Source organism: Delphinapterus leucas, chromosome 21, assembly GCF_059928025.1.
Source record: "Delphinapterus leucas isolate spDelLeu-1000000601 "Yukka" chromosome 21, BTC_Dleu_Yukka2, whole genome shotgun sequence".
NCBI lineage: Eukaryota > Metazoa > Chordata > Mammalia > Artiodactyla > Monodontidae > Delphinapterus > Delphinapterus leucas.
In genome coordinates this window covers 22,348,806-22,376,103 of record NC_143149.1, presented here as the reverse complement: position 1 = coordinate 22,376,103, position 27,298 = coordinate 22,348,806, and the positions used below count along the sequence as shown (strand labels likewise).

At 37.5% G+C, this 27,298-nt stretch overlaps 1 protein-coding gene across 3 annotated transcripts in view; it reads right to left on the bottom strand.

Moving 5' to 3' along the window:
* The window catches only part of TNKS (tankyrase), a 176,432-nt gene extending 154,396 nt beyond the window's left edge, over positions 1 to 22,036 (bottom strand). The window contains exon 1 of one of the 3 annotated variants that reach the window (XM_089903698.1): positions 21,315 to 22,036. In XM_089903698.1, the coding sequence (XP_089759824.1) occupies positions 21,315 to 21,987 (673 nt within the window). In that variant the 5' untranslated portion in view covers positions 21,988 to 22,036. Of the gene's footprint in view, positions 1 to 441; positions 4,729 to 21,314 lie in introns of those variants that run through there. The other 2 variants (XM_022571132.3, XM_022571133.3) reach the window with 2 other exon arrangements.
* Between the last annotated feature and the right edge of the window lie 5,262 nt (positions 22,037 to 27,298).

Sequence of the window (27,298 nt, the reverse complement as noted above, 5' to 3'; positions counted from 1 at the left end):
AAATTCAACAACATAGATTTTTTTTTAGATCAGTCTTTTAGATTAAAAATATATAAAACAAAATATAGGAGAAAATATATATATATATTTGATACATAGATGGGTAGAAAAAGAGACTAAATCTCTAAGCAGTAGAAGTATGGAATATTTTTATTTTTGATTATCTGTTTTCTTAATTATTATATAAAAACATAATTTTGTATAAAATATATGTGGGTGTACACATATAAGTTTATAAAAGAAGGTGGAGGTGAACAGTCAAAACCAGTAAAGATACATTTTATATGGCAATTATGACATAAACTCTTCTAATTTGATTTTGTATTAAAATACATTATTAAATCAGAGGTTTTGTTATCTATGAAACAAATAAGTCCCCTATTTAAAGTACTGTAATTTAGAAAACCACACATAAAAAGTTTATCAAAACATATACTCTACCTGTACTGTTAAGCACAAATCATAATTGGTCATCCGCCATTCTATCCATGTTGAATGCATGTGCATTATTTTTCACACATAAAGAGAATTCGTTATCTCTGATGGTTATATAAGGCCTTTGTTTCATAACCAAGGTTTGTAGTCATAATTACCTCTATAATTGATTTGTTTATTTGGGTCTAAAGAACCAAAGTAAAAATAATAATTAGGGTCAGTTCAAAGAACCACATAGAATTTGAAGTAACGTATCAATAACTAACTCAAAGAAACAGTCCCTAAGTGAAAGCATTACAGACATACTGCAGACAAGATTTTCAGCGTCCTAGCTCGTCAAGCTAGCACACATTTAAAAAAGTTAAGTCACAGCTTTTAAAAGGAATGTTGCTACATACATATATATATATATATTTATTTATTTATGGTTCAGTATTATGAAGTACAAAAGGAAAACCAATGAACCATCTCCCTCCGATCCAAAGGTTGTTAAAAATTAAGACAGAGTAATACTCTGATTTTTACCAACAAAACAGTATGTGCTATAACACTTCCAATCTGAGAGTTGTGCAACAGGTATAATTTAGCTTTTACAGAAAAATTCTTTTTGCTTAAAGTACATGCCCTATTCTTGACAACAATAAAAATAACAATAATAATGGTTAAGTACCTAACATTTAGTAAGCTCTTATGTGTGTCAAGAAGTATGCCAAATGCTTGACAAACATTAGCTCCTGTGATAACACCCTGTGAGAGATACCATTACCCTCATTTTACTGTTGAAGAATTCTTTCCCTCAGTCCTGATATGTATGAACTGTACTTCCAAACACACATCTCAAATCTGCCTACTCCCCAGTGCCACCAGCTTGGTTTCAAGTTCCACAATCTCTTGTCTAGACTTCAGCACATAACCTGTTTGTCTCTCTACTGTCACAGCTGCTGCCCGACAATTCATGCTTAACAGAGCAGACAGAGTGATCTTTTCAAGGCACATATCAGATTAGGTCACTTCCCTACTTAAAATCCTGCAATGGATTCCAATAACACACATAAAATATTACTAAAATCTCCTTATGACCTAACAAGGCACTATGTGAGCTGGCCACTCTCACCTCTCCCATCTCATTGAGCTTTACTAACCCTGTCTTCCACTTTTGGTTCCCTGGATATGACAAACTTATTTCAGTCTAGAGGACTCTGCAATTGCTGTGTGCTCTGCCTGAAGACCTTGTACCCAGATCTTCACATGCCTAGCTCCTTCTGTCATCCAATTCTCAGCCAAAAGGTAACAACTAGGAGAGGCTTTGACTGACTACTCAATTTCAATTCACCCACGAACACACACACATTCTTCCATCATTGTTTTCAACATGAGTTTTTTGTTTTGTTTTGTTTTGTTTTGTTTTGCAGTACGCGGGCCTCTCACTGTCGTGGCCTCTCCCGTTGCGGAGCACAGGCTCCAGACGTGCAGGCTCAGCGGCCATGGCTCACGGGCCTAGTCGCTCCGCGGCATGTGGGATCTTCCCAGACTGGGGCACGAACCCGTGTCCCCTGCATCGGCAGATGGATTCTCTACCACTGCGCCACCAGGGGAGCCCCTCAACATGAGTTCTTTACATATTTTGGATATTAACCTTTTACCAGAAATATCATTTGCAAATATTTTCTTTCATTCAGTAGTTTGCCTTTTCATTTTGTTGATGGTTTCCTTTGCCATGAAGAGGCTTTTTAGTTTGATGTAGTCCCACTTGTTTATTTTTTCTTTTGTTGCTTTTGCTTTTGGTGTCAGAGTCAAAAAATCATCACCAAGACTTATGTCAAGGAGATTACCACCTATGTTTTCTTCTAGGAGTTTTACGGTTTCAGGTCTTACATTCAGGTCTTTAATCCATTTTGAGTTAATTTTTGTGTATGGTGTAAGACAATGGTCCAGTTTCATTCTTTTCCATGTAGCTGTCCAATTTTCCCAATCTCATTTATTGAAGAGACTGTCCTTTCCTCGTTGTATATCATTGGCTCCTGTCATAAATTAATTGACCATATATGTACGGGTTTATTTCTGGGCTCTCTATTCTGTCCATTGATCTATGTGTCTGTTTTTATGCCAATACCATACTGTTTTAATTACTTTAGCTTTGTAATGTAGTTTGAAATCAGGGCATGTGACGCCTTCAGCTTTGTTCCTCTTTCTCAAGACTGCTTTGGCTATTTGGAGTCTTTTGCGTGATTCCATACAAATTTGAGAATTGTTTGTTCTATTTCTGTGAAAAATACCATTGGAATTCTTATAGGGGTTGCATGGAATCTATATATTGCTTTGAACAGTATAGACATTCTAACAACTTTAATTCTTTCAATCCATGAGCACAGAATACCTTTCCATTTATTTGTTTTCTTCAGTTTCTTTCATTAATGTCTTACAGTTTTCAATATACAGGTCTTTCACCTCCCTGGTTAAATTTATTCCTAGGTATTTTATTCTTTTTGATACAATTGTAAATCGGATTGTTTTCCTAATTTCTCTTTCTGATAGTTCATTATTAGTGCAAAGAAAGGCTATAGATTTTTATGTCTTGATTTTACGCCCTGCAACTTTATTGAATTTTCTTATTCTAAAGCTTTTTGATGGAGCCTTTAGGATTTTCTATATATAATATGCCATCTGCAAATTGTGACAATTTTACTTCTTCCTTTTTAACTTGGATGACTTCTAGTTCTTTTTCTTCTCTAAGTGCTCTGGCTAGGACTTCTAATGTTATGTTGAATAAAAGTGGCAAGAGTGGACATCCTTGTATTGTTCCTGATCTTAAAGGAAAAGCTTTCATCTTTTCACCACTGAGTACGACGTTAGCTGTGAGCTTGTTATACATGGCCTCTATTATGTTGAGTTATGTTCCCTCTATACCCACTTTGTTGACTGTTTATCATAAATGGATTTGAATTTTGTCAAATGCTTTTTCTAATTATCCCCTTTTCTTGCTGGCAAACAGAAACTCTATTTTGCTCAGGAATTGGACAGACAATATATGCTAAGAGAAGGCAATCCTTTCCCCAGTCCAGGGAGTGACTCCTGATTACTCTAAGCCGGAAAGGTGATTTCATTCCTCTCTGTCAGTGACTGGCAATGAGACAGAAGGGAAAATCTAGAAACTTCTGAAAAGATTTTTCTCCCCATTAAGAGAAGGTGTATGAAGGAAGAGGGTCCCTTTCTCTTTTCTCCTTTCCTCTCTATTTTTAGAAAATTTCTCATAAAAGGTGGTGACATCTGAAGCCACTGAAATGATAAGAAGGTCAAGGGAATTATGAAAATAATGGCATAGATCCTTCCTATGCTCATAAGGTACTGGACCAACTCTTGAACTTCCTACCTCTAGACTTGTCAAGCAGGAAATAAATGTCCTTACGCTTTAAGTTTCTGTTAGTTGAGTTCTGGAATATCTATAGCTGAATCCATGCAAATTGATACAAACATCTGTTCATATATTTACTGACAATTTAAGTTTCATCTGTCAACTATCAGACAGATATCTTGGCCCAATTTTTCATTTGTCTTTTTTTTATTGTTTTGTAGGAGTTCTTTATATATTCTGAACACCAATCTTGTGTTGGTTATATGCATTATAAATATATTCTCTGTGTTTATGGCTTGTCTTTAAACGTTGTTTACATTGTGTTTGATTTCAGACAAGTTTTAAACTTAAACAATCTTTCCCTATATACATAGGAAGCATGGTATGTGCTTCCTATGTGATCTTTAAAGTATCTTTCCTATTCACATACTTTGCTATATTTTCTTTTAGATTACTTTTATAATCTTGCTTCTCACATTTAGATCTTGTAAGTATGGTGTGAGTTAAAGATCTAATTTTATTTTTTTCCGTATCTTTTCTTTTCCATCAGTTTGTTTGTTCAACAGTTTAACTTCAAAATAAGCCTAGATATTGAGTAGGGCAATGTCAATCCACTCTGTTCCTCTTAAAAAATTATATTGGCTATTACTGTTTTTTGATGTTCAATATAAATATCTTCAAGTTCCATGAAGAAGCCTGTTGGAAATTACTTTCTTTAAAAGCTTACTGATTAGAATTAATTCTGGAAAGTTGAAAATTTTAAATACTGAGTCTTCTAATCCATATGTATGATATACCTCTCCTTCAATTGAGGTCTCTTATGTTCTTCTGTTTTTCTCCATTAATACACTATGCATATCTGTCAAGGATTATTGGGTATTTTAAGGTTTTCATTGCTTTGGGGATGGAAGGGGCAGTGGTGCATTAGGAAAGGTCAGTAAAACCAGATCACGCAGAACCTCTGAGTCATAAGTAACAGAGTCTGAATTTCAGCAGGGCAAGCGAAGTAGCAATAAAAAGTTCACACTGATGAATTCTTCTTCCCCAACCAAACTAAGTAATAGGAACCTCTTGTAAATTTCAGCACATTCTTTCCCCTAAGCAGTAGGAGAAACAATTACATTATTTCACATACTCAAAGAAATTTTAAAATATACTATGTGGAAAGCATTGTGCTGGCACTGGAGGAAAACCTAAATTCATTACACATTACCTAAACCCAATATACGTACCAAGTTTCTTATTCTAATGTTAGAGTTTCAATTAAAACCACTCAAAAATGTTTCAGTATCAAATGTAAGGTCATTGGTATCTATTCACTAGATCTGAGTTCATAGAGACAGTAATTTGTTTTAGTCGTGTTAAGCATTTTAAACTGCCTAAACTTAAAGCTTCAAAGGAACAACCTTGGGCAATATTAAATCTTGTAAATAACAACAATGCCTTCTAAAATTTAATAAAAGGAGAAAAACCTAAACTGTTTGGAGTATTAAAAAGTGATGTTTTTATTTATAGTAGCAAAGTCATAGCTTAAAGACTCTTTCAACCTAATTGGACTGTCAGCAAAGCCACAAGCACTATATATCATTTGAACTGCTAAATTCATTGACTTATACTTATAAAACCAATGAAAAAATTTATACTGCATCTCTCACATATACTTATTTATAATTTTTTTCCTTAAGTGCAAAAAAATTATACTCGAAAGACACTCAAAGTAACAATAAAATAAGTTTGGGACTGTCTAGCAAAATAACTCATGAACTTTTTATATAATATATATATATATATATAAATATAAAAAATATCTATTTTCCTGACAGAAGAAATAACAGAAAGTAAGTTGGGAAAGATAAAAAGGTACTTGGTGACAGATGAGACGTGTTCACTGTTCTCTCAAAAAACATTAGGAAAAACTTGAACCTAAAATATCAGAATAGCCTGGTTACTTTCTTAAGCATACCAAACCACCTCCACCCCCATAAAAGCATTAAAAAAAAAAACAATGACAATAAAATTACTTTCAATGAAACAAATTTCAGCCGTGACACATTTATACAATAGCTGTAAGGTTCCTAAAGTAACTTTTCTTTCCCAGCTAACAAAGTCATCATTCAGCAATTTAATACCAGTAGTTCTAGATATCCGTGAGCATCTCTAAAGGTCCATTAAACACAGTAACTTATAATTGTACTGAATTAAAAATTAATAAATGATGTTGGGAAAACTGGACAGCTACATGCAAAAGAATCAAACTGAACTACTTTCTCACACTATATACAAAAATAAATTCAAAATTGATTAAACACTTAAATGTAAGACCTGAAACCATAAAGCTGCTAGAAGAAAACACAGGCAGTACGCTCTCTGACATCAGTCTTAGCAATAGGGATGTGTCTCCTCAGGGAAGAGAAACAGAAGCAAAAGTAAACAAATGAGACTACATCAGACTACAAATTTTTGCACAATGAAGGGAACTATCAACAAAATGAAAAGGCCATCTACTGAATGGGAGAAGATATTTGCAAATGATGTATCTGATAAGGGGTTAATATCTAAAATATACAAAAAACTCATACAACTCAACATTAAAAAAACAAACAACCCAATTTTAAAAATGGGCAGAGGACCTGAACGGACATTTTTCCAAAGAAGACATACAGATGGCCAAGAAACACATTAAAAGTTGTTCAACATCCCTATTCATCAGGAAAATGCAAATCAAAACTACTATGAGCTATTAGCTCACACCTGTTGGAATGGCTATCATCAAAAAGACAACAAATAACAAGTGTTAGTGAGGATGTGGAGAAAAGGGAACTGTTGTGTAGTGCTGGTAGGAATGTAAACTGGTGTAGCCAATATGGAAAACAGTATGGAGGTTCCTCAAAAAAACTACCATATGATCCAGCAATTCCACTTCTGGGTATTTTTCTGAAGAAAACAAAAACACTAAATCAGAAAGATATATGCACCACTATGTTCATTGCAGCATATTCACAATAGCCAAGACATGGAAGCAACCTAAGTGTCCATCAACAGATGAATGGATAAAGAAGGTATTATACACATACATACACACACACACACACACACACACACACACACACACACAGAGGAATATTACTGTGCCATAAGAAAAGAAGAAAATCTTGCCATTTGTGACATGGATGGATGTAGAAAGTATTATGCTAAGTGAAATAAGTCAGACAGAGAAAGACAAATATCGTTATGATTTCACTTACATGTAATGTAAAAAACAAAACAAATGAACAAATATAACAAAACAGAAACAGAGTCACAGATACAGAGAACAAACAGGTGGTTGCCAGAGGAGAAGGGAGTTGGGGGATGAGGGAAATTAAGAGATACAAATTTCCAGGTACAAAATAAATGAATCATAGGGATGAAACGTACAGCATAGGGAATACAGTCAATAACAATGTAATATCTTTGTATAGTGACAAATGATAACTGATTATTTTGTAATATATAGAAATATCGAATCACTATGTTGTGTACCAGGAACTAATATAATGTCATGAGTCAATTGTATTTAAAAAGTAAACAAGGACTTCCCTGGTGGCACAGTGGTTAAGAATCCGCCTGCCAATGCAGGGGACGCAGGTTTGAGCCCTGGTCCCGGAAGATCCCACATGCCGCTGAGCAACTAATAAGCCCGTGCTCCACAACTACTGAAGCCCACACACCTAGAGCCTGTGCTCCGCAACAAGAGAAGCCACCGCAATGAGAAGCCCGCACACCGCAATGAAGAGCAGCCCCCTCTCGCGGCAACTAGAGAAAGCCCATGCGCAGCACGAAGACCCAACGCGGCCAAAAATAAATAAATAAATGAATGAATGAATGAATGAATACATAAATAAATAAATAAATTTAAATAAATAAATATTTTTAAAAGTAAACAAACTCATAGTAAAAGAGATCAGATTTGTGGTTATCAGAGACGGTGGGGGGGTGGCAGGAGGGGGAGCTGGATGAAAATCGTCAAAAGGTACAAGTTCTAGTTATAAGATAAATAAGTACTAGGGATGTAATGTACAACAGGACAAACAGAATTAACACTGCTCTATGTTATACATGAAGAGGGTAAATCCTAAGTATTCTCATCCAAGGAAAAAATATTTGTTTCTTTTCCTTTTATTTTTTATCTATATGAGATGACAGATATTCACTAAACTTATTGTGGTACTCATTTCATGATGTACGTAAATCAATCATTATGCTGTACATCTGAAACTATACAGTGCTATATGTCAATTATATCTCAATAAAACTGGAAGAAAAATAATCTGAATCACACCTGTATCTTGGCTGATGTGCAGGAGGCAGCCTCAAAATTAGGAGTACCTAGCAGAGCAGACGCCTCTCAACATGATGGGTAATTCTATTAACTTTTTTGTACAGGCCTATCTTCTAGTCTTTTAAAGTTTTCAGTTTTACTACTTTTTATGAAGGGAATTATATGCCCCAGTATTATGTTCTAAGCTGGGAGTTGGGGAAAGTCTTGAAAGTCTTGTGATATATTCTTTAAAATGTCAAAGGTTTTCTATACACTGGGTTAAATTTATGCAGTCCAATATACACAGAACTGTAGGTACCTAATAATAGATTTCTGCTTACTTTATAAGAAATGTTCTATGACAAAGAAACATGCATTTTCTACTTAACATTAGTCATAATTGCTTCCTCTTCTAACTCTATTAGCCTTTAAATAAAGAACTATTTTACACTTCATTAGATCAGAAGTCATGGTTAAGACTTATAAGAGTATATTCCCTGTTATTTCTAAAATAACAGTTTAGAAAACAAACTACAAAATGACTTCTATAAAGCAATGACGTTGCATATATTTTTCATTTGTCAAAGGTGGACTCTGACCAATTAATTTTTCCATTTTATAGAACCTGATTTAGAAAGGAAAACACTTATACTCAGATAAAAGAAGTATTTCATTAGCAAACACAGTTAAAAATGTGTTTTTTCCAAAAACATTGGGAAATCACCAGAAGCAAAAGGGTACGAGACAAATCCCAGATTCCAGCTTAAAAAAACAAAACAAACAAAAAAACACTGTAAGAAATCATTCCTCCTTGGGAAGAAAAAAAAAAATGGTTGGGTGCCATTGTGGGAAGAAACATGAGCTTAACTGCAGAAGATCAGTTATCCTGGACAGAAGACAGGCCAGAGGAAAGTGATCTGTGTCCTTTTCACTCCTCAACATTATCACATTGTCCCCTGTGCTGTGGAATATGAAAGCAGTATCTACAGCACACCTCTAGCCAAAAGAGAAGGGGTAACATCAAGGTAAAATACTGGAACTTGGCTGAGGTGGGAAGCAAAGTACAGGCGGACTCCCAATTAGGCAATTACACGACAGTGATAGCACTCACCTCGTGTAATTGCTCAGTGAAATCCTCAACAACTACGATGTAACCACCATCCAGAGCCTCTCTACCCTGAGGCATGTCCCTATTTGCCTCAGACCACGTGGAGAACCAAAACCTAGAACACAGGTTTTTCACCAGTCCTAAACCGGACCCCCATCAAAACTCATCCTCCCAAACAAATGCAATATTGGCCCAAATAGTTGTTAGTTCCTAGGGAATATAAGCTCACAGCAGAAAATAATAAGATGTCTGAGGAGTGCAAGTACCATGAAAGAGCAAATAAAAGCAGAATTAACAGACCAAAAAAAACCATTTAAAATTGGCATATTAAATGTTGCTAGAGAAAAACTGGAGAATACTGAAAACACGAGAACAAAAATCTACCAAGTAAAACCAACTGGAAATATTATCATGAAAAATATAACAGGAGAAATAAAGAATACAATAAATTGACTGAATAATAATAGAAACAAAGGAGAAATTCCTGAGGAAAAACTGGTAGAAGAACTTCGCAAAAAAATTCTGAAAGGGATAAACAGAAGCAGAGAATGAGAAGAAACAGGTAAGACAGAGGATTGGAAGAGAGGAAAGATATACGTAGAAATAATGACAGGATGTCTCATAATTAAAGGAAAATGTAAAATTTCAGATTAATAAGGGTTCATGAAGTACCAAAGAGAATGAACACAAAAATGCAAATTCCTAGACTACTCCAGACCAACTGAATGAGAAACCTGGGAGTGTGATCTAGCAACCTGTTTTAACAAAGCCCTCCTGGTGACTCTGATGCAAAGTTTGAGAACCATAGCTCTAGTGCTTCTGGAAGTTTATAATCCTCTGAAAATTACATGTAAAATTTGCTATTTAAGTATATCTTTCTGGGGAAAATGTCCATACCTAGTATCAGATTCTCAAAAGAATGTTAACAAAATTAATATCTATTTGTATTAGCTCCACAGTTTTCAAAGTGTGGTCCATGGTCCCCTGGTGATCCCTGAGACACTTTCTGGGGGTCTGAGAAGTCAAAACCATTTACAAAATAATATTAAGATGATTTTAGCTTTCTTACTGTCAAGACAGTTATAGTGCAAGATCTTATAACATCATGTGTTGGACATTTGGAAAATGTACTCATGGTGCTCATCATGGTGCAAAAGCAATGGTAGGTGAAACTGCTGGCATCTTGGCATGAACCAAAACAGTGGCAGCAAACTATACATTGTATTCTGTAGAGCTGACATATATGGACATATATTAGTCATTGAATTTTTCACCACCAGGCCCTCACAGCTTTAAAAAAAAAAAAAAGCCACCAGTTTCACTTAAGAATGTCCTTCATGAAAATGTAAGTATTAATTTTATTAAATTCCAACCCCTGAGTATGTATCTTTTTTAGTATTCTTGTGGCAAAATAAGAAATACACATTAAGCACTTCTGCTACACACCAAAGTATGGTTGTCTTGAGGAACAACACTTATGAGACCGTTTGAGCTCCGTCTGACCTGTGTATTTGGTAAACATTTTCTCAAGAATGAACAAAGTGAGCCTGTCACCTCAAGGAAAACAACAAACAGTATTTGCTCCCAATGATAAAATGTGAGCTTTCAAGCAAAAAATGAGAATTTTTTAAAACTTGCATCTGCCACCATGAGCTTAAAAGTTTCTCGATACTTAAATGTGTATAGCTATAAAATCCATTTATATAAGATAGACCAATGGATTTCATTTCATACATAACAGAGTATGAAAAATTTATTGATATAGCTTCAGATTCCACATTGCAACTAACCTTTAAGAAACTACTACTTGTCAAGTCTGGGTGTAGTATCAAACAAAAAAATCTATGATTATCTGAAAATGCTATTAAAATATTCCTTCCTTTCCAACTACATATCTGTTTAAAGCAGGATTTTCTAAATATACTTCAATATACGTAATAAAGCACAACAAATGGCATGCAGAAGCAGATGAGAATTTGCCTGTCTTCTATTAAGTCAGACATTAACGTGACTAGCAAAGTGTAAAGTAATGCCTCTCTTCTCATTAATCTTTGTTTTAGGAAACAGTTACTTTTCATTGAAAGTGTGATTTACTCTAACATAGAATAGAATTTTTTATTTTCTCAGTTTTAATTCCTAATATAAATCTCCATCAATATAATATATATAAACAAAAACTCTTTCAATTATTTTTATGAGTGTAAAAGAGTCCTGAGATCAAAAGTTTGAGAACTACTGCATTTTGACTATAAATTTTTGCAAGGGCAGGAACTGATGCCATTCCATCATTTTGCTCCTTACAGCACTTACATTTATTGAGTTGTCATTGAACCACTATAAAACCTTAGGATTCATGCCAGATTCCTGAAAAAAGACCAAAGGGGGGAAACACACTATGAAATTGTCTCAATGACTGTTAATTAAACAAGCTGCATGAAGTTCTTTTGAATTTCCATAAACACCTCATGAATACTTAGTTTCATACTGCCAAAGAAGGACGACAGTGACTCTCAAAAATGTGAATTAACAAAAGAGATGAAAGGGTATCCTCAACGTAGCACTGCTAAATATGCTACTTTCCATATTTCACGTTGGTAATATTAAGAAATGAGTTCTCTCTAAGGACAATAGAGAGACCATAATGCACACTATGATAGACATCCATCCCCATTTTTAAAATTTTAATTGTGGTAAAATACCTTTAACATAAAATTTACCATCTTAACCATTTTAAACTATCAGTTCAGGGGCATTAAACTTTCAAATTGTTGTGACTCCCATATGCTTTATTTACTGTTCAAAATGGTTTTTTTCTTGACTGCTTCCATGAATCAAAGCATACAGCAGCTTATCTTTGAGATTTTTTAACAAATTTAAGTAGTTTTTTAAAGAAAGGAATTGCTAAGATATCCTTCTTCCATTAAACTACGAGGTTCTTCGAAGATTACTTCCAATCACACTTTTTATGTTTAATTAGCAACTGATCAAAAGATCAGAGTCCAATATTCTATTAATCACAAATGTTCCAACAGCCTACTTACTAAAAGCATGGTCTCGATCAAATCCTAGTCATGTTTTAAGAGAGCATCTATATGCAGTTTTGCTTTATTTTAAATGTCTAGGAAAAAAGCTAGGGGAAAAGATGCCAAAATGACTGTTATTAGCTGCACTGGGGTAGTGAGATGATGAACTACTTTCTACTGAACTTTCCAAAATGTGTACAATTACTTATATTTTCAGAAAACAAATTTGAGAAGGCAATAACAAACTGTCAAATAATAAAATGACTCAAAAGAGTTGATTTCTTACTGCTATCAACTTTCTATTTGAGTAGGATTACCCAAACAATTTTAGGACACTCTTTAAATCTGGCTCCATCACTTAACAGCTATGTGACCTTAGACAAGACACCTGAGTCTCGGTTTCTTCATCTGTAAAACAGAGTTAAAACCCATCTCGTGTGATTGCTGTAAGGATTAAATAACACAGGGAAAGTGCAAAATTCACTTGAAAGCTTTTTTGTTGTTATTTTTATTAGCTTTTACTATTATTTAGCAACAATATCAATACTAAATTTATTCGTTTATATGCCAACAGAGCAGTAAAAGCACTTTGATGACAAAGAACTAGACTAATATATAAGAATTACCATTTATACATTTAAGAAAGACAGAATATCAGAAATCAGAAGTGTTAACTTACAAAGTTCATCTGCTCAAATATTTATAGAGCACATACCATGAACATTTCACTAAACTAAACACTGAACTTCTCCTTTTACCTCAAATTTATCTGCTTTCATAAAATTCTAACAAGGTAACAGCTACACTTTCCTAATGTTAAATTGTGTGGACCTTTTTTGGGGGGGGAAGGGCAACCAAGTTTTTGATAGCTTGCTAAAAGTTTTTTAATTAGTCCAAAAGGTTTTTTTGTTTCTTTCTTTCCAAAAGAGAACATTTTCCTGCAAAGCATAGCTTGGCATCTCTTCTCAAGATACTAGAAAAAAATAGCTAAAATGTAGCTATCAACTGTAATCCCATGTCATTTCTTTCTTAAAAACCCATTTTCCATTGTCAACATGAGAACAACCTGAGTTTTGGAAATGGAGAACTGTATATCTTATTTATTAACAAGATGGATGAGAACATCAAAATGGTTTCTATGGTTGGTCGATATACCAGAATGAAGGCATCTGATCTTTATGGCTCATAATATACATACATATATCCTAGTTCTTCCAAAGCATTACAGCTGGGCATCAGGAGGTTTAGGTTATTTTTAAACCATACCTGATGATACAGGGACCTTGGCTTCAAAGATCTGGTCAATCAGTAAATTTAAAACAATTTTTTTTTTCAGTTTGTAGTTAATAAATATTGTCTGCTTCATGTTTTTTTAAATCTACCACAATGAAAAAAGTTGCAAGTCCACACAAACAAACCAACAAACATCTGCCACCAACCATTAGTTTAGTGTTCTACTGAAAAGGCAAAAGGGGGAGGAAAATTTACATCACTTTATTTCCCCTTTTTCTACAATTAAAACAAAAATGACAAATCTTAACTGAATAGGGAGCTGTTACATTCCCAAAAAAGTCTCAAAAAAAAAGGTTTACGCTCACACTACTTTAATTTTAATTTTACACACAGATTCCTGAACCAACAGGCAAAACAAGTTGACAAAGAACCCAGCAATTCACTGCAGGGAAAAGCAATCCTGAATATCTGATGAAGCCTTAAAAGGAAAACCCAGTAGGCACACAAAAACAAAACACTCATAACTTTCCTCAATCACTCAAAATCAAATGATTTTTAGAAAATGAACCTCAAAGTTATCTTGAGCACCTAGGCTTTAGTATAAATCCCCAGAACACCGACACTACTCAGTTCTTATTATGAATCCACATTGATGATACAGGTATTAGGCCCCCCAAGATCAGAGCTACATCCCACATTTCTGAGTGTTCCTGTCAGAAGAATAAACATAGACCAAAGTAACTTCAAGTACCCTGACATACAGGAAAAATAAGAATTTAAGAGGCTCTTGTGTCTTCAATCGTATCTCACACATATTTTACAATCAACTACCAGAAACATTTCTTTGTCCATAAAGCAAAAGCAGGCTATTAAATACATTTAAGAATAAGCTACTGGGCTTCCCTGGTGGCGCAGTGGTTGAAAGTCCACTTCAGGGGACATGGGTTCGTGCCCCGGTCCGGGAAGATCCCACACGCCGCGGAGTGGCTGGGCCCGTGAGCCATGGCCGCTGAGCCTGCGCGTCCGCACTCCGCAATGGGAGAGGCCACAACAGAGAGAGGCCCGCGTACCGCAAAAAAAAAAAAAGAATAAGCTACTCTAGTGTTTTCAACTGCATTTCATCGCAAGACTCATGATGATGCTGATTCCTTCCTAAAACCTAACACTAAAATAAAATACATTTTCTTTGCATGATTTACATTCCTTGACCACTTTTCTTCTCCTGGGCTCTAAGCTTAAGATACCATTTTTTAAAAACATATTTACGCTCACAACTTGGTCCTTAAAGATATGTATTCTATTCTCCAGATATATTTCTCTGGCCTTTTAACTGCCAAAGAATCACATCTGGTTTGGAAGGAAGGCACACCTAGCCTGCGATCTATTCAGTTCCTTGGGAACAAAAGGGATGCCCCAGGGGAGGAAAAAAAAGGCAGGTGACTAAACTTCTTGTTATTAAAACTTCTATGTAAACAGACTATGAGGAAGACATCTTAACTATAAAATGCCCTTAGCACAATGCCTCTGGTAAAGGCTCTCTAGAAAGTGGCATGTAGGCTATATAAACTAAGATATAAAATGATGTTTCATAATTTAAATGCTACTACTGTAAGAGATGATCCTGCAAACCTTCCTGCGAGACTTCATCTATTCTAGGTCAGACCTGCATGTCCAACATGAGGAGGAAGGACAAGGGGAGTTACCCTCAACATCTCAGACCTCTATTTTTATCCTTGAAATTACTTAGCAATTAATTTCTGTAAAAATGAGCGGTAGAAAAAAAATGATGTCAAATTCCATGTAAAGTTCTTATAAGAAGAATCTGAGCAGAAAAAGCATCCCTATAGACAATATACTAGAAGAAAATGCCCAAAAAAGACAAAATTATGCTCTACTATTTCAATATTAGCTAAAAGACAATGTGAAAATGATGTTAGATATGAAAAACTAGCATATGTGTATTAGAAATAAGATGACAGAACTCAGAAAATAATTCAAAATAAAAGAAAAGGTTATTCCAGAAGTAAAGACTAAACAAGAAGGAAAACAAAAATGAAAAAAAAAATACCACAGACAATGTCTTATGACAGGGATCAGCGAACTACAACACTTGTGCCAAATATGGCCACTACCTATTTTTATAAATAAAGTTTTATTGGAATATAACAATACCCATTCATTTATGTATTGTCTATGGATACTTTCATGGCACAAAAGCAGAGCTGACCAGTTGACACAGTTTAAAGAGAGACCACAGAGGGCATGAAGCCTAAAATATTTACTGTCTGGCCATATATAGAAAAACTTTCCTAACTCCTGCCTTATGAGAAATGAAAGGTAAAAGGGGAAGACCTAAATAGACATTTCTCCAAAGAAGATATACAGATTGCCAACAAACACATGAAAGAATGCTCAACATCACTAATCGTTAGAGAAATGCAAATCAAAACTACAATGAGGTATCACCTCACACTGGTCAGAATGGGTATCATCAAAAAATCTACAAGTGGGGCTTCCCTGGTGGCGCAATGGTTGAGAGTCCACCTGCCGATGCAGCGGACACGGGTTCGTGCCCCGGTCTGGGAAGATCCCACATGCTGCAGAGCAGCTAGGCCCGTGAGCCATGGCCGCTGAGCCTGCGCGTCCAGAGCCTGTGCTCCGCAATGGGAGAGGCCACAACAGTGAGAGGCCCGCATACCGCAAAAAAAAAAAAAAATCTACAAGCAATAAATGCTGGAGAGGGTGTGGAAAAAAGGGAACCCTCTTGCACTGTTGGTGGGAATGTAAATTGATACAGCCACTATGCAGAACAGTATGGAGGTTCCTTACAAAACTAAAAATAGAACTACCATACAACCCAGCAATCCTACTACTGGGCATATACCCTGAGAAAACCACAATTCAAAAAGAGTCATGTACCACAATGTTCACTGCAGCTCTATTTACAATAGCCAGCCATGGACACAAGCAACCTAAGTGTCCATCGACAGATGAATGGATAAAGAAGATGTGGCACATATATACAATGGAATATTACTCAGCCATAAAAAGAAACGAAATTGAGTTATTTGTAGTGAGGTGGATGGACCTAGCATCTGTCATACAGAGTGAAGTAAGTCAGAAAGAGAAAAACAAGTATCATATGCTAACACATATATATGGAATCTAAAAAAAAAAAAAAAATGGTTCTGATGAACCTAGGGCCAGGACAGGAATAAAGACGCAGACGTAGAGAATGGGCTTGAGGACACAGGGAGGGGAATGGGTAAGCTGGGGCAAAGTGAGAGAGTAGCATTGACCTATATACACTACCAAATGTAAAATAGATAGTTAGAGGGAAGCAGCTGCATAGCACAGGGAGATGAGCTCGGTGCTTTGTGACCACCTAGAGGGGTGGGATAGGGAGGGTGGGATAGGGAGAGTGGGAGGGAGAACACAAGAGGGAGGGGATATGGGGATATATGCATACGTACAGCTGATTCACTTTGTTATAAAGCAGAAACTAACACACCATTGTAAAGCAATTATACTCCAATAAAGATAGTAAAAATAAAATAGTATAATCAAGGACCTTGCAAGACAATAGAAAGTACAGAAAGATTCCCACTCCAGGACTGAAGCATTGACTCATTTTTTTACCCACTGATGGGCAACAGTTTAGAGGACATAGTGTTTTTTTTTTTTTTTACTAGAAACTACATTTGTACAGTGAAGTGGGGGGAGGAACAAGCATGGACATGCTGAAAAAAAGCAGGAGAAAAAGAAGTGAGTCAGGCAACCTCTACATAGTTAAATGTGTGTTGATATAGAAACCACTCAAATCAAAAGAAAGCATAAAACTGCCCTACATATTTTGCTGGTTTTGATACTGAAGTACCTCATATTACATGTCCTAATTCAAGTCATATGTTAATTAATGTTAACCATTAAAGTTAACCAGGAAGCCTATTTCAAAATTTCTTCAATTTAAAGTAAATACCGTGAAATTTCAGAATTCAATGCTTCGTTAAACCTTTTTTTTTTTTTTTTTAAATAAAGACGTCATCTGAACTTTTCTTTAAAAAGAGACGTCATCAGGGGGATTGGTTGGGAGTCCGCCTGCCAATGCAAGGGACACGGGTTCGTGCCCCGGTCCGGGAAGATCCTACATGCCGCGGAGCGGCTGGGCCCGTGAGCCATGGCCGCTGAGCCTGTGCGTCCGGAGCCTGTGCTCCACAAAGGGAGAGGCCACAACAGTGAGAGGCCCGCGTATAACAAAAATATGTCACTACTAGGAACTGAACTCAGGAGATATATCGTTCTAAATTAATGCTATTTCTAAAGCTTTCACTACTATCCTTTGAACAATAGAAAACCAGGGTCAAGAATCTTAATTGTAGAAGAAAAAGTCTTATATAAACTCGTCAACAATAAAAGACTGGATCATTTTGATATGGCTATCTTAAGAAAGTATTAGAAATAGTACTTTAAGAACCTGTATCAACAGCGGAAACTGAAGACTATGTTTCTAGTTGTGGATAGGGTGATTCCATTATTAATACTGTCTCTAAGCCACATTTTAAACTAATAATTATCACAATCCACAGTGAGATAGAAAGGATTCTTAATTCTGCTGCTGGAAAGAATTATGGTTAAAAAAAAAAGCATAAGGATTTAAATATGAGTATGAGTTCATACCACTTCAGAGGGTCTTAAAAATGGTTTCATTTCACTCTATAGAACTACACTTATATTTAAATGGAAATAAAGGCATTAATTAACATTCTTCCTTCCCATCTTTGCTTGGCTAGCTTGGACTCATCCTTTAAATCCCTGTTTTAAACAATCTCTTTAGAAAGACTTCTTCTTTAAATGATCTAAAATCAGGACAAGAGTCCTTACTGCCTGCTCCAAAAGAGAGTATAGTGTACTTTTCCTGTCACTCTAGGTTATACACTTTGTGGGGTTTTGTTGTTGTTGTTATTTAATTTCCCCCCGCTAGACTGAAGCTCCATAAGGGTAAGGAATACCTGCCACTTGAAAATTGTGTCCGTGTTTAACACCAACCTATGATAAATAATAAAAGATTCGTGCAACAAAAGAACCACAATTTTTAAACCTTTCCATCCAAGGGGCTGTACCAATTTCCTATCTTTAAAACAGCTCTTCCATGACATTCAGTGACTAGCATTCTAACCAACTAATAGTCAACTGAGAATTACTTTTAATTATCCAGGCTACACATGATGGAGAAGACTAGATTTAACAAAGCTTTAATGCTTTAATGCTAGGAACACAAACATGAAAGCATGGTAAATTGACTACAGGGTGTTGTGCATTTAGACCATGGAGAGTTTTACTGTTTTTGTTCTTTTTTCCACACTGAAGTAAAAAAAATTATTTTTTTTCTCTAAAAAAGCCAGTTCAAGATTAGGTTCTCATAACTACAACATAATTACAGGGCTGTTTTACTGTTTGTCTTCTAGCTTATCTGGGTACACATAAAACTAAAACAGAATATAAAGTAACTATTGTGGCAAACAGAATATGTGATTTGGGAGATAAGCACTATTTTATGTGTGACTAATCCTAAATAAGTACATTATTACCCAAATTAATATAACTAGCTATCACCTGTTAGTGATGACTTGTAATGCAATATTGTGAGAAATGACAAGATCTGTGAAACAATGTGTTAAAATAGTCAAATATGGAATAAAGTCTGCAAAAGCAAAAGGTCTCGTTTCATTCATTATAGATCCATCATTTGGCCTAAAGAAAAAGAAATGATTTTTCATCTAAAATAAGCAACACCGTGAGCATGCATCTACTTAAATGGAAGCCTGTTTATGACTCAATTCACTACATTCCTAACAGTAGTGGCTACATTTCAAGAATGGACCCAGCCATCTAATAATGATTTCCTGTAAGTGTTTCTCATACTGTTGATCATGACTCATTAATGGGATCACAAACAGCATTTGTAAGAAAGGAAATGGAATAGGATATAAAATATCAGAGTGCAACACATGTAGCAAGGGATAGAATTGTTTCCTGAAATTTTGACTCAGTTTGTGTGTGGGTGACAATATACTGCTAAGTATGGGCTGCAAAAAATAAAATGTGTGAACACTATTCCTGGAGTATATGCCCCCAATTACTTCTTCCCCCCAAACACTGCCAAAGTAGAAACTCCATCAAAATTACTCACAAAAAAGAAAAGTGACCTTAAACTTGGTATGTTATAATTGTTTAAACTTGATTTCACAAATTCTAAAATCAAAGTTTAAATCCAGGTTCCACTACTTCTAGTGAACGTGGGCTTATTTAAGCAGTATGTGCTCCACTTGTGTCATCTATAAAATGAAGATAAAAATATTTTCCAAGTTGTGGTAAAAATAAATAATGTATTTAGTAAGTTTAACATATGCTTTACCATTAACAGAAAAAACTGAAGGAGAAACTTAGCAGAAGTAATCTTCAGGGTATTACCTCTGATGTTTGTGTGTGTGTACGTGGTGCTTTTTCATTGTATATATTTCTATACTACATTAATTTTACAATGTACATACAACATATACATTTTTAATGTAGTGTTTCTAATGTATATAACATTACCTTTATTTTTTTTAATTTATAAAATTATTTATTTATTGTCTGAGTTGGGTCTTTGTTGCTGTGCGCGGGCTTTCTCTATTTGCAGAGAGAGGGCGCTACTCTTTGTTGTGGCGTGTGGGCTTCTCACTGCGGTGGCTTCTCTTGTTGAGGAGCACGGGCTCTAGGCGTGCGGGCTCAGTAGTTGTGGCCCGCAGGCTCTAGAGGGCAGTCGCATGGGCTTAGTTGCTCCACAGCATGTGGAATCTTCCCAGACCAGGGCTCAAACCCGTGTCCCCTGCATTGGCAGGCAGATTCTTAACCACTGCGCCACCAGGGAAAGCCTTACCTTTATTTTTTAAAATATCAATAGTAGGTATCTAGGCAGTGAGATTATGGTCCTTTTTGTTTTATATTTCTCTGTATTTTATAAAAATATGTTATGTGTTTCTAAAAGAAAATAGTCAACTACTTGCTCCAAAAAAAAAAAGACAAAAGTGTGTAGTGCTCCAGTGTTTAGGAATTAGCATTCTGGGGGGAGAACTTACGCGCCAGATGCTTCTCATTAAATCCTCACACAACCTCAGTATATCACTTTTGCCCAAGAGAAAATGGAGGCAATTGAGATAAGGTAAATTGTCTGTTGCAAAACTAACAAACAGCAGTGTCCATAACTTCAAAGCCTATATTTCTTCCGCCATCACATAATGCATCCAAATAGTCTTCTCCAGTTGTTTCATACAGGCACCTTTCGATCTACCCAACTGGACTGTAAACTCCTTGCAAAAGGGGGGAAAGTTTCACTAACTTCATTTATGTCTCTCATTGGCCCACTAAGAAGACTACGATAGCTACTTCTACACTTGTCGAGTTACATTAAACTTCTTTTGGTCTACACTGTCCTCCTGGGACCTACTCTCGCAAAAACGAAATAAACTAGCAAACAAACGACAAAACTACTCTAAGACTGTTCAGATCTAACTTTATTCCTGCACACTCGTAACTGAAAAAGTTTAAGTATACCCATATCCTGAGTAACAGTAAAGGAGTTTGGGGATGAGTACAAGGATCACTGTGCAAACACTAAAAAGAATGGATTCACACGTTCCCCTACCACGCCCCCCGTTACCCAGGCACCACCTAAAGAAAGGAACCTCAAGTCTTCCCGAGACGTGTTGAAGAACCATAACCACGCCCCCATTGTTCCATCATAATAACTTGTTTTCTTTCCCGACCCGGACCCCCGTCCCCAACACCAAAACCCTTAATAAACAATTCAAAGTCTCTGACCTGCAGCGAAGTGCAGGGGAGAAGACTTCCGGCCGGCCATGTCCTTAGCATTCACGTTTGCCGCGTCCACCAGCCTCTTTACCCGGGACACGTCCCCATTGCGACAGGCCTCCAACAGTTCCCGGAGGGCCCCGCTCACTGCTGGGACCCCTGGCCCAGGTCCTGCTGCCCCAGGTCCCAATGTTGCTGTGGTGCTAACTCCGGCCGCCTCGGGGCTCTCCGACAAGCTCGATCCGGGGGAGGATGGAGAGGAAGATGAGGAAGAAGTCGGGGAAGAAGAGGACGACGGTGAATTGTTACTGCCACCGCCGGCTGGGCTGGGAGCGACCCCGACGGCAGATGAGGCAGGAAGAGCCGGGACCACGGGAGCGGCGGTGACGGTACAGACTGTGCTCGTGGTACTGCAACAGCTGGTACTGTCAACCGGGTCCGGGGATCGGGGCCTGTCGGGCGGATCCCGACTGCCATCCCCCTCCGGCAGCGCTAGGCCGTGCCGCGGGGAGGCGAAGGGGGCCAGGCCACCCACCGTAGGGGAGGCTGGCGTGGTCCCCGGGGCCAGGCCGGGGCTGAGTGGGGGGGGAGGTGGCGGCGGCGGCGCCGAAGCCCCTGGGGCGGGCTGGAGCTGTTGTTGATGATGGTGGTGATGATGCTGAGAGCGACGCGACGCCGCCATCTTCAGACTCCCCCAGCACTGTCACTGCGGCAACGGCCCCACCGCCCGCCCTCACTTCCGACTGCTGGACCAATTAGCACCCAGCGCACAGGAAATGATGCTGGGAGCGGTGGGCGGGGTCAGAGAGTGGGCGGGAAGTATTGGGAGCTCCGAGAACCGCCGCGGAAGGGGGCGTCGCCCTGTAGCTGAGGGGCGGGCTTTGTGACTCCTTGGCGGGCTGGCCGGGGAGATTTGAAAGCTGGAGCCATCCTAGGCTTAAACGGGAAGCTTTTCCTGCCTTTCTCACTTTTCAGCCTGCTTACCTTGCCCTGTTCCGTTCAGTTGCCAGGTCTTCTTCAGTCTTCCTTTTCTTGCTCCAGAGCCTGCTATTGAGGTGGAACTCTGTGCAAGGTATGTGTCGTTTATCAAATATCAAGTGCCCTTGTCTGAAAAATGGACTAGTATCTACCTCACAGAATTGTTAGCGGGATTAAATGAGCTAACATATACAGAGTGCTCCGTACGTTAATAAAGCACAACTATAATTAGCCCATTGGTAAATTTTATTTGAAATGCAGACTTTTTCCCCTCCCCGTCCCCCCCAGTTAATCCCTTGGTCTCTCTATCCCTTCTCTATGAGAGTTCTCACTTTATGTATTGTACTTCGTTAATATCCCATTTTAAAATAGTGGTTCGGATTGCCAGGATTAAAATTCAAGCTCTGTCGTGAACGAGCTGTGTAAATTTGGACAAACTATTTAACCCCTCTGTGTCTCAGGTTCCCCTCTGCAAAATGGAATTAATAGTTCAATAAATGTTAACTATTAAAATTGTGGGTTTTTTCTATTCTATTATCTCTGTACTTTTATTTCTCACCTTAAGCTTGACCCAAATAATTACGAATATGTTCCTTTCTTTTGAATTCTTTTTAGCTGACCTTCTCATGTCTGTTCCTCTCATCCCTCCTCCCTCCCCCTCCCAAACTAAGATAAAAACCTGACTGCTCTCCATCCATCACTCACCTTCAGAAGCCATTCTTCAGCAATTACTTTATCTCTTTTTCTCTGCCTATACCTACTTTTTTTGTCTACCATCAAAAGAAATGTACCAATGAATGGGATAATCTCAGTAAGGTCTGCATTTCCTGCCTCCTGTTTAATAGTAAACTAGGTATTTTGGAAATTTAGACAAACAGCATTATTCCAAGAGAGTGGACACAAATGGAGCTTCTGTGTTTTAAGAAAAACCCAAGATTTAGATGGGTCAAGTAGAAATTTCGCTTTGCAAAATACCAAACTATGTGATAAATTTTTCTTTCACATGTTCATTATGAAATATAAGTGTGATGCTAATATTCCCATCCACATAAATAGGTAAGTTTCTTTAGGACTACCATCTAAATACAACAAGGTCAGGAACATAATATTATGAGTGACATTTATTGTCATCTAGTCTGGGGTTGCAGATTATAACTCTAACATTATCCATGTGTTTTATAAATTTGTGCTATTGTTCACATATTGACAAATGTGTGGCTGGATAGGAAGACTCCATCGGTGTAACTAAAATCTGTCCACAACACACATTCTCCTGGTTTTGAATCATAATGCACAACAGAGGGTGGCATTGAGGAGTGGGGGTGAATCAACATGATGCATTAGATGCCCATAACTCACCTTGTGCCCCCTTGACTATGACCTTCTCCCTGAATGGGAAACATAGGAATTATCTCACTGGGTACCCTGATGGCCAGTTACTCATAGATCACAAGAAGTAGTAATGTTCACCCGATTTCAAAATGCATCTAGCATGTCTGTTTATCAGTACAAAATAAATTTTAAAGTTTCTGCTGGTTGAGATAAAAAGGCTGAATTGCCTGAAACTATTCTACTGGTAAACTGTGTCTGAAAATGCGTTCAATCAATTGGAAATTGCTTTTTTCCCCTCCACTGGAAAGTAGTAAAAGTACTTAACATTAAGTATTTATAAGGTTTGGGTTTATATGGACTAACGTTGAGCTCTAAACATGAAAAAGCAGATACCATTACCTGATCTTTTATAGCTAAACAATTCCATGAGGGATGCACTGTACCCTCGTGAAAAGAGCAAAGCTTATAGTAAAACAAACCTGGGATTGAATCACATCTCTAATGATTACTAGTTGGCTAGTCTTGGTAGATATGCTTCAGCTCTGTCATTCTAAAATTCTGATTTTACTGTAGCATTGTCGTGAGGATTAAAAGTCCTGGGTGTTTTGTAAGCACACCTTGATTGTTAGTTTCATGCTCTAACGTGTCATACATAAAGTGTTAATAGCCACTATCGGTAGCTGTCTCCTCACAACTTCCTTTACGACAAAGATAATGACTAGAAATAAATAGCCACTATTTTACATGTAACAGGAATCTTAGGCAGAGAAAAATCAGGTTGAATTGTTTCTTCATCTGAAAATTCAAGATTTCATACGGGCCCTGACTGTTTCCAATAATTGTTGTAGATCAAATTTGTGTAGCATCTTACCATTTTCAAAAATGTTTTCAGAAAAATCATGTCCAAGTGGTATAAAAATGTGAGCACATAGCACTCTCTTAAGCCATGTTGTTGATACAAAGGAAAGAGCCACCAACTCAAAGGTCACTCACCTTCTGGACCGTGTTGTGATGTTTGTTTTTCCCCCAAAGGACACACTTCGTAAATTACACAATCGTGAACTTGTGCAGTCTCCATATTTCAATTAGACTTGGTGTGTTTATTCCATTCATATGCTTCCCAGTAATCTGCTCCACATTCACGTTGACTGGTAGTGGCTCCAATCTACTAAGTCCACTTATTGTTTGATGCTCTGTGCAATGCCTCTTCTGCAACCACAGCCCAAGCTAAAGCTATAGTTTGGCTGAGGCAGTGCCATTTCCTCACCTGGGCCTTAGAAAAAGATAATGTTATCCTTATGTCATTTAATGCCCATGGTGCCAAAGGGCCAGATATCTCTATGAAGATATTACTACTAAGCTAAGAGAATTTTTAGCTGAAGTTTCATCCAGAAACCCAGGAGAATCTTTTTTTGTAAAGCTATAGGTGGGCAATAATTCCAACAGCTGCAATCATGCCAACCACATTGTATCAGAGAAAATTTTATTTAAAAAGCAAAGCAACTATTACAAGGCAGGAAAATTACAGTAATTTAAAGATCCCCTATATATTAGTTTATTAGCATCCCCCCCCCTGGAAATTTTCAGTAGCTTTATATGTTTTACACAGCAGGGTCCTCTGCATGTTGCTCACAAGACATCCGTAGTCTGCCCTTTTGATAACTTGGCTTTTCTCCAAGTATGGTCTGTACACTTGGGAGGAGTATTGAGTTGAGCCAGGAGTGTTAGTTCCAGGCAGAGAGGCAATATAAATATAAGACAGTATTTAAGAATGTGGATTCTGCATTTAGACTGCTTGGATATGAATTCTAGCTTTGTCACTGGCTAGCTGTGTGTGATTAAAGGATGGCCCACCCTATGTTCTAACAGGGATAAATAAAAACCTACTTGCTGTACTTTAAAAATGGTAAGCTAGCTTTCCCACCCAAAGTATTTCTTGTAAACATTTTTTCCACAAGTAATTAAAATCGTACATATATACCTCATTAAGGGTTAGCATGTGGCTTCCTCACTCAAAAAAGATAAATACCTGGTCATAAACAAGTTTAGAAAAGTTCCCAAGTTCATAAACATGTTTAGAAAAGTTCCCAAAGTTCTGGAATATATTGATGAGGAATGATATAACTAGCCAATAATGCATATGTAATGATGTAATATGAAATGATGGCTTACGAAACTTTGCATGTAGCCAATCAGAATGGGGCTGATGCCGCTGCTAACCAATAGATTGTGAGGCACACCTGGAGGGCTCAGCCTCCCCAGTCAGAACACAGGGCCAGCCAGCCAAGCCTTGTTGCGTGTTGATTCCTGCGACTGTCAGGGGTTGCAGGCTCTCACATAGTGATGGTGAGCCATCTCTTACCTCCAGTGGAGATTGGAGCAAAGAACTCTGGGAGCAGAGATCACCAGACCTACTGGCTGGAAATAAGTGGCAGCCGAGGGAGCGAGAAGCACTAGTCCATCCCAGAACAGGATTCCACCCGCTTCTCCAGGCGCTGACTCCTCTTGCCTGCTGGCATCGTTTGGCTTGTTGAAGGAAATAAATGAGTGAAACCTGTTTGAGTTAAATGGTGTGTGTGTGTGTGTGTGTGTGTGTGTGTGTGTGTGTGTGTGTGCAGTTTCTCTTGTTGCGCATTCCTTCATATCGTCTTTGTTTTGAAGATGTTGCTCAAAATAAAACATTGAATAATCCAGAAGTTATTCAACCTCTGTAAACCCATCTGCAAGGTGGGGATATTAAGAGTTGTGAGAAATACATGAGTTAATATATGCCACGTGCTTAGAACAGCTTCTGGCACATGCTAAATGCTATGTAAATGTCAACCATTATTATCAAAAACTGGAGAAGGCCTCTGGTATGGGACATTAAAGGCTACCTGGGAGACAGCACTGGTTTTGCCTGTCTAATAACAAACAGGTTCCTTTTCACCCAATAATGTTGATATGCAGCCTCTCGTACATACTTCTTTTTTCACAGTGTCTTAAAGGAAGGTCTAATAATCTTGGGAACCGGAAGGGGAAAGGCAGCTATTCCCTCCTGGCTGTAGTCATGATGTGTGTGCTGGGTGCAGTGGCGGGTGGAGACTCTGCAAAGAAGGGATGCTCAGCCTGGAACTTTGCGCATCTCTCCCTCAAAACATTCTGTCCACAGTACTGAGAAACCACAGTGGCTATAGTGTGGGAGTCCACCATAGCCCCCTCAAGGGAAACCAACACAGCCATGGTTCCTGAGGTCAGTGACAGATGGATGTCTGCAGAAATCTCCCACGGAAGTTGAGCTTACCACCATAAGTCACCAAATACATGAGAGGGGCCTACAGCATGAGAGAGAAAATGCAAACCCAACAAATGAAAGGCCCTGTATCAGAGAAAACAGAACAATCCAACATTCATTTTTATATCCAAATAATAGTGCCCCAAAGATAGCCATGCCCTAATCCCTGGGATCTGTGAATATGTTACCTTACATGGCAAAGTGGATTCAAGGTTGCAGATAGAATTAAGACTGCTAATCAGCTGACCTTAAAATAGGGAGATTTTCTGAAAAGACAATCTAAGGAATGGGAGAAAATATTTGCAGAGGATGCGACTGACAAGGGATTAATTTCCAAAGTATACGAACAGCTTATAAAGCTCAATATAAAAAAAAAAACAACCCAATCAAAAAATGGGCAGAAGATGTA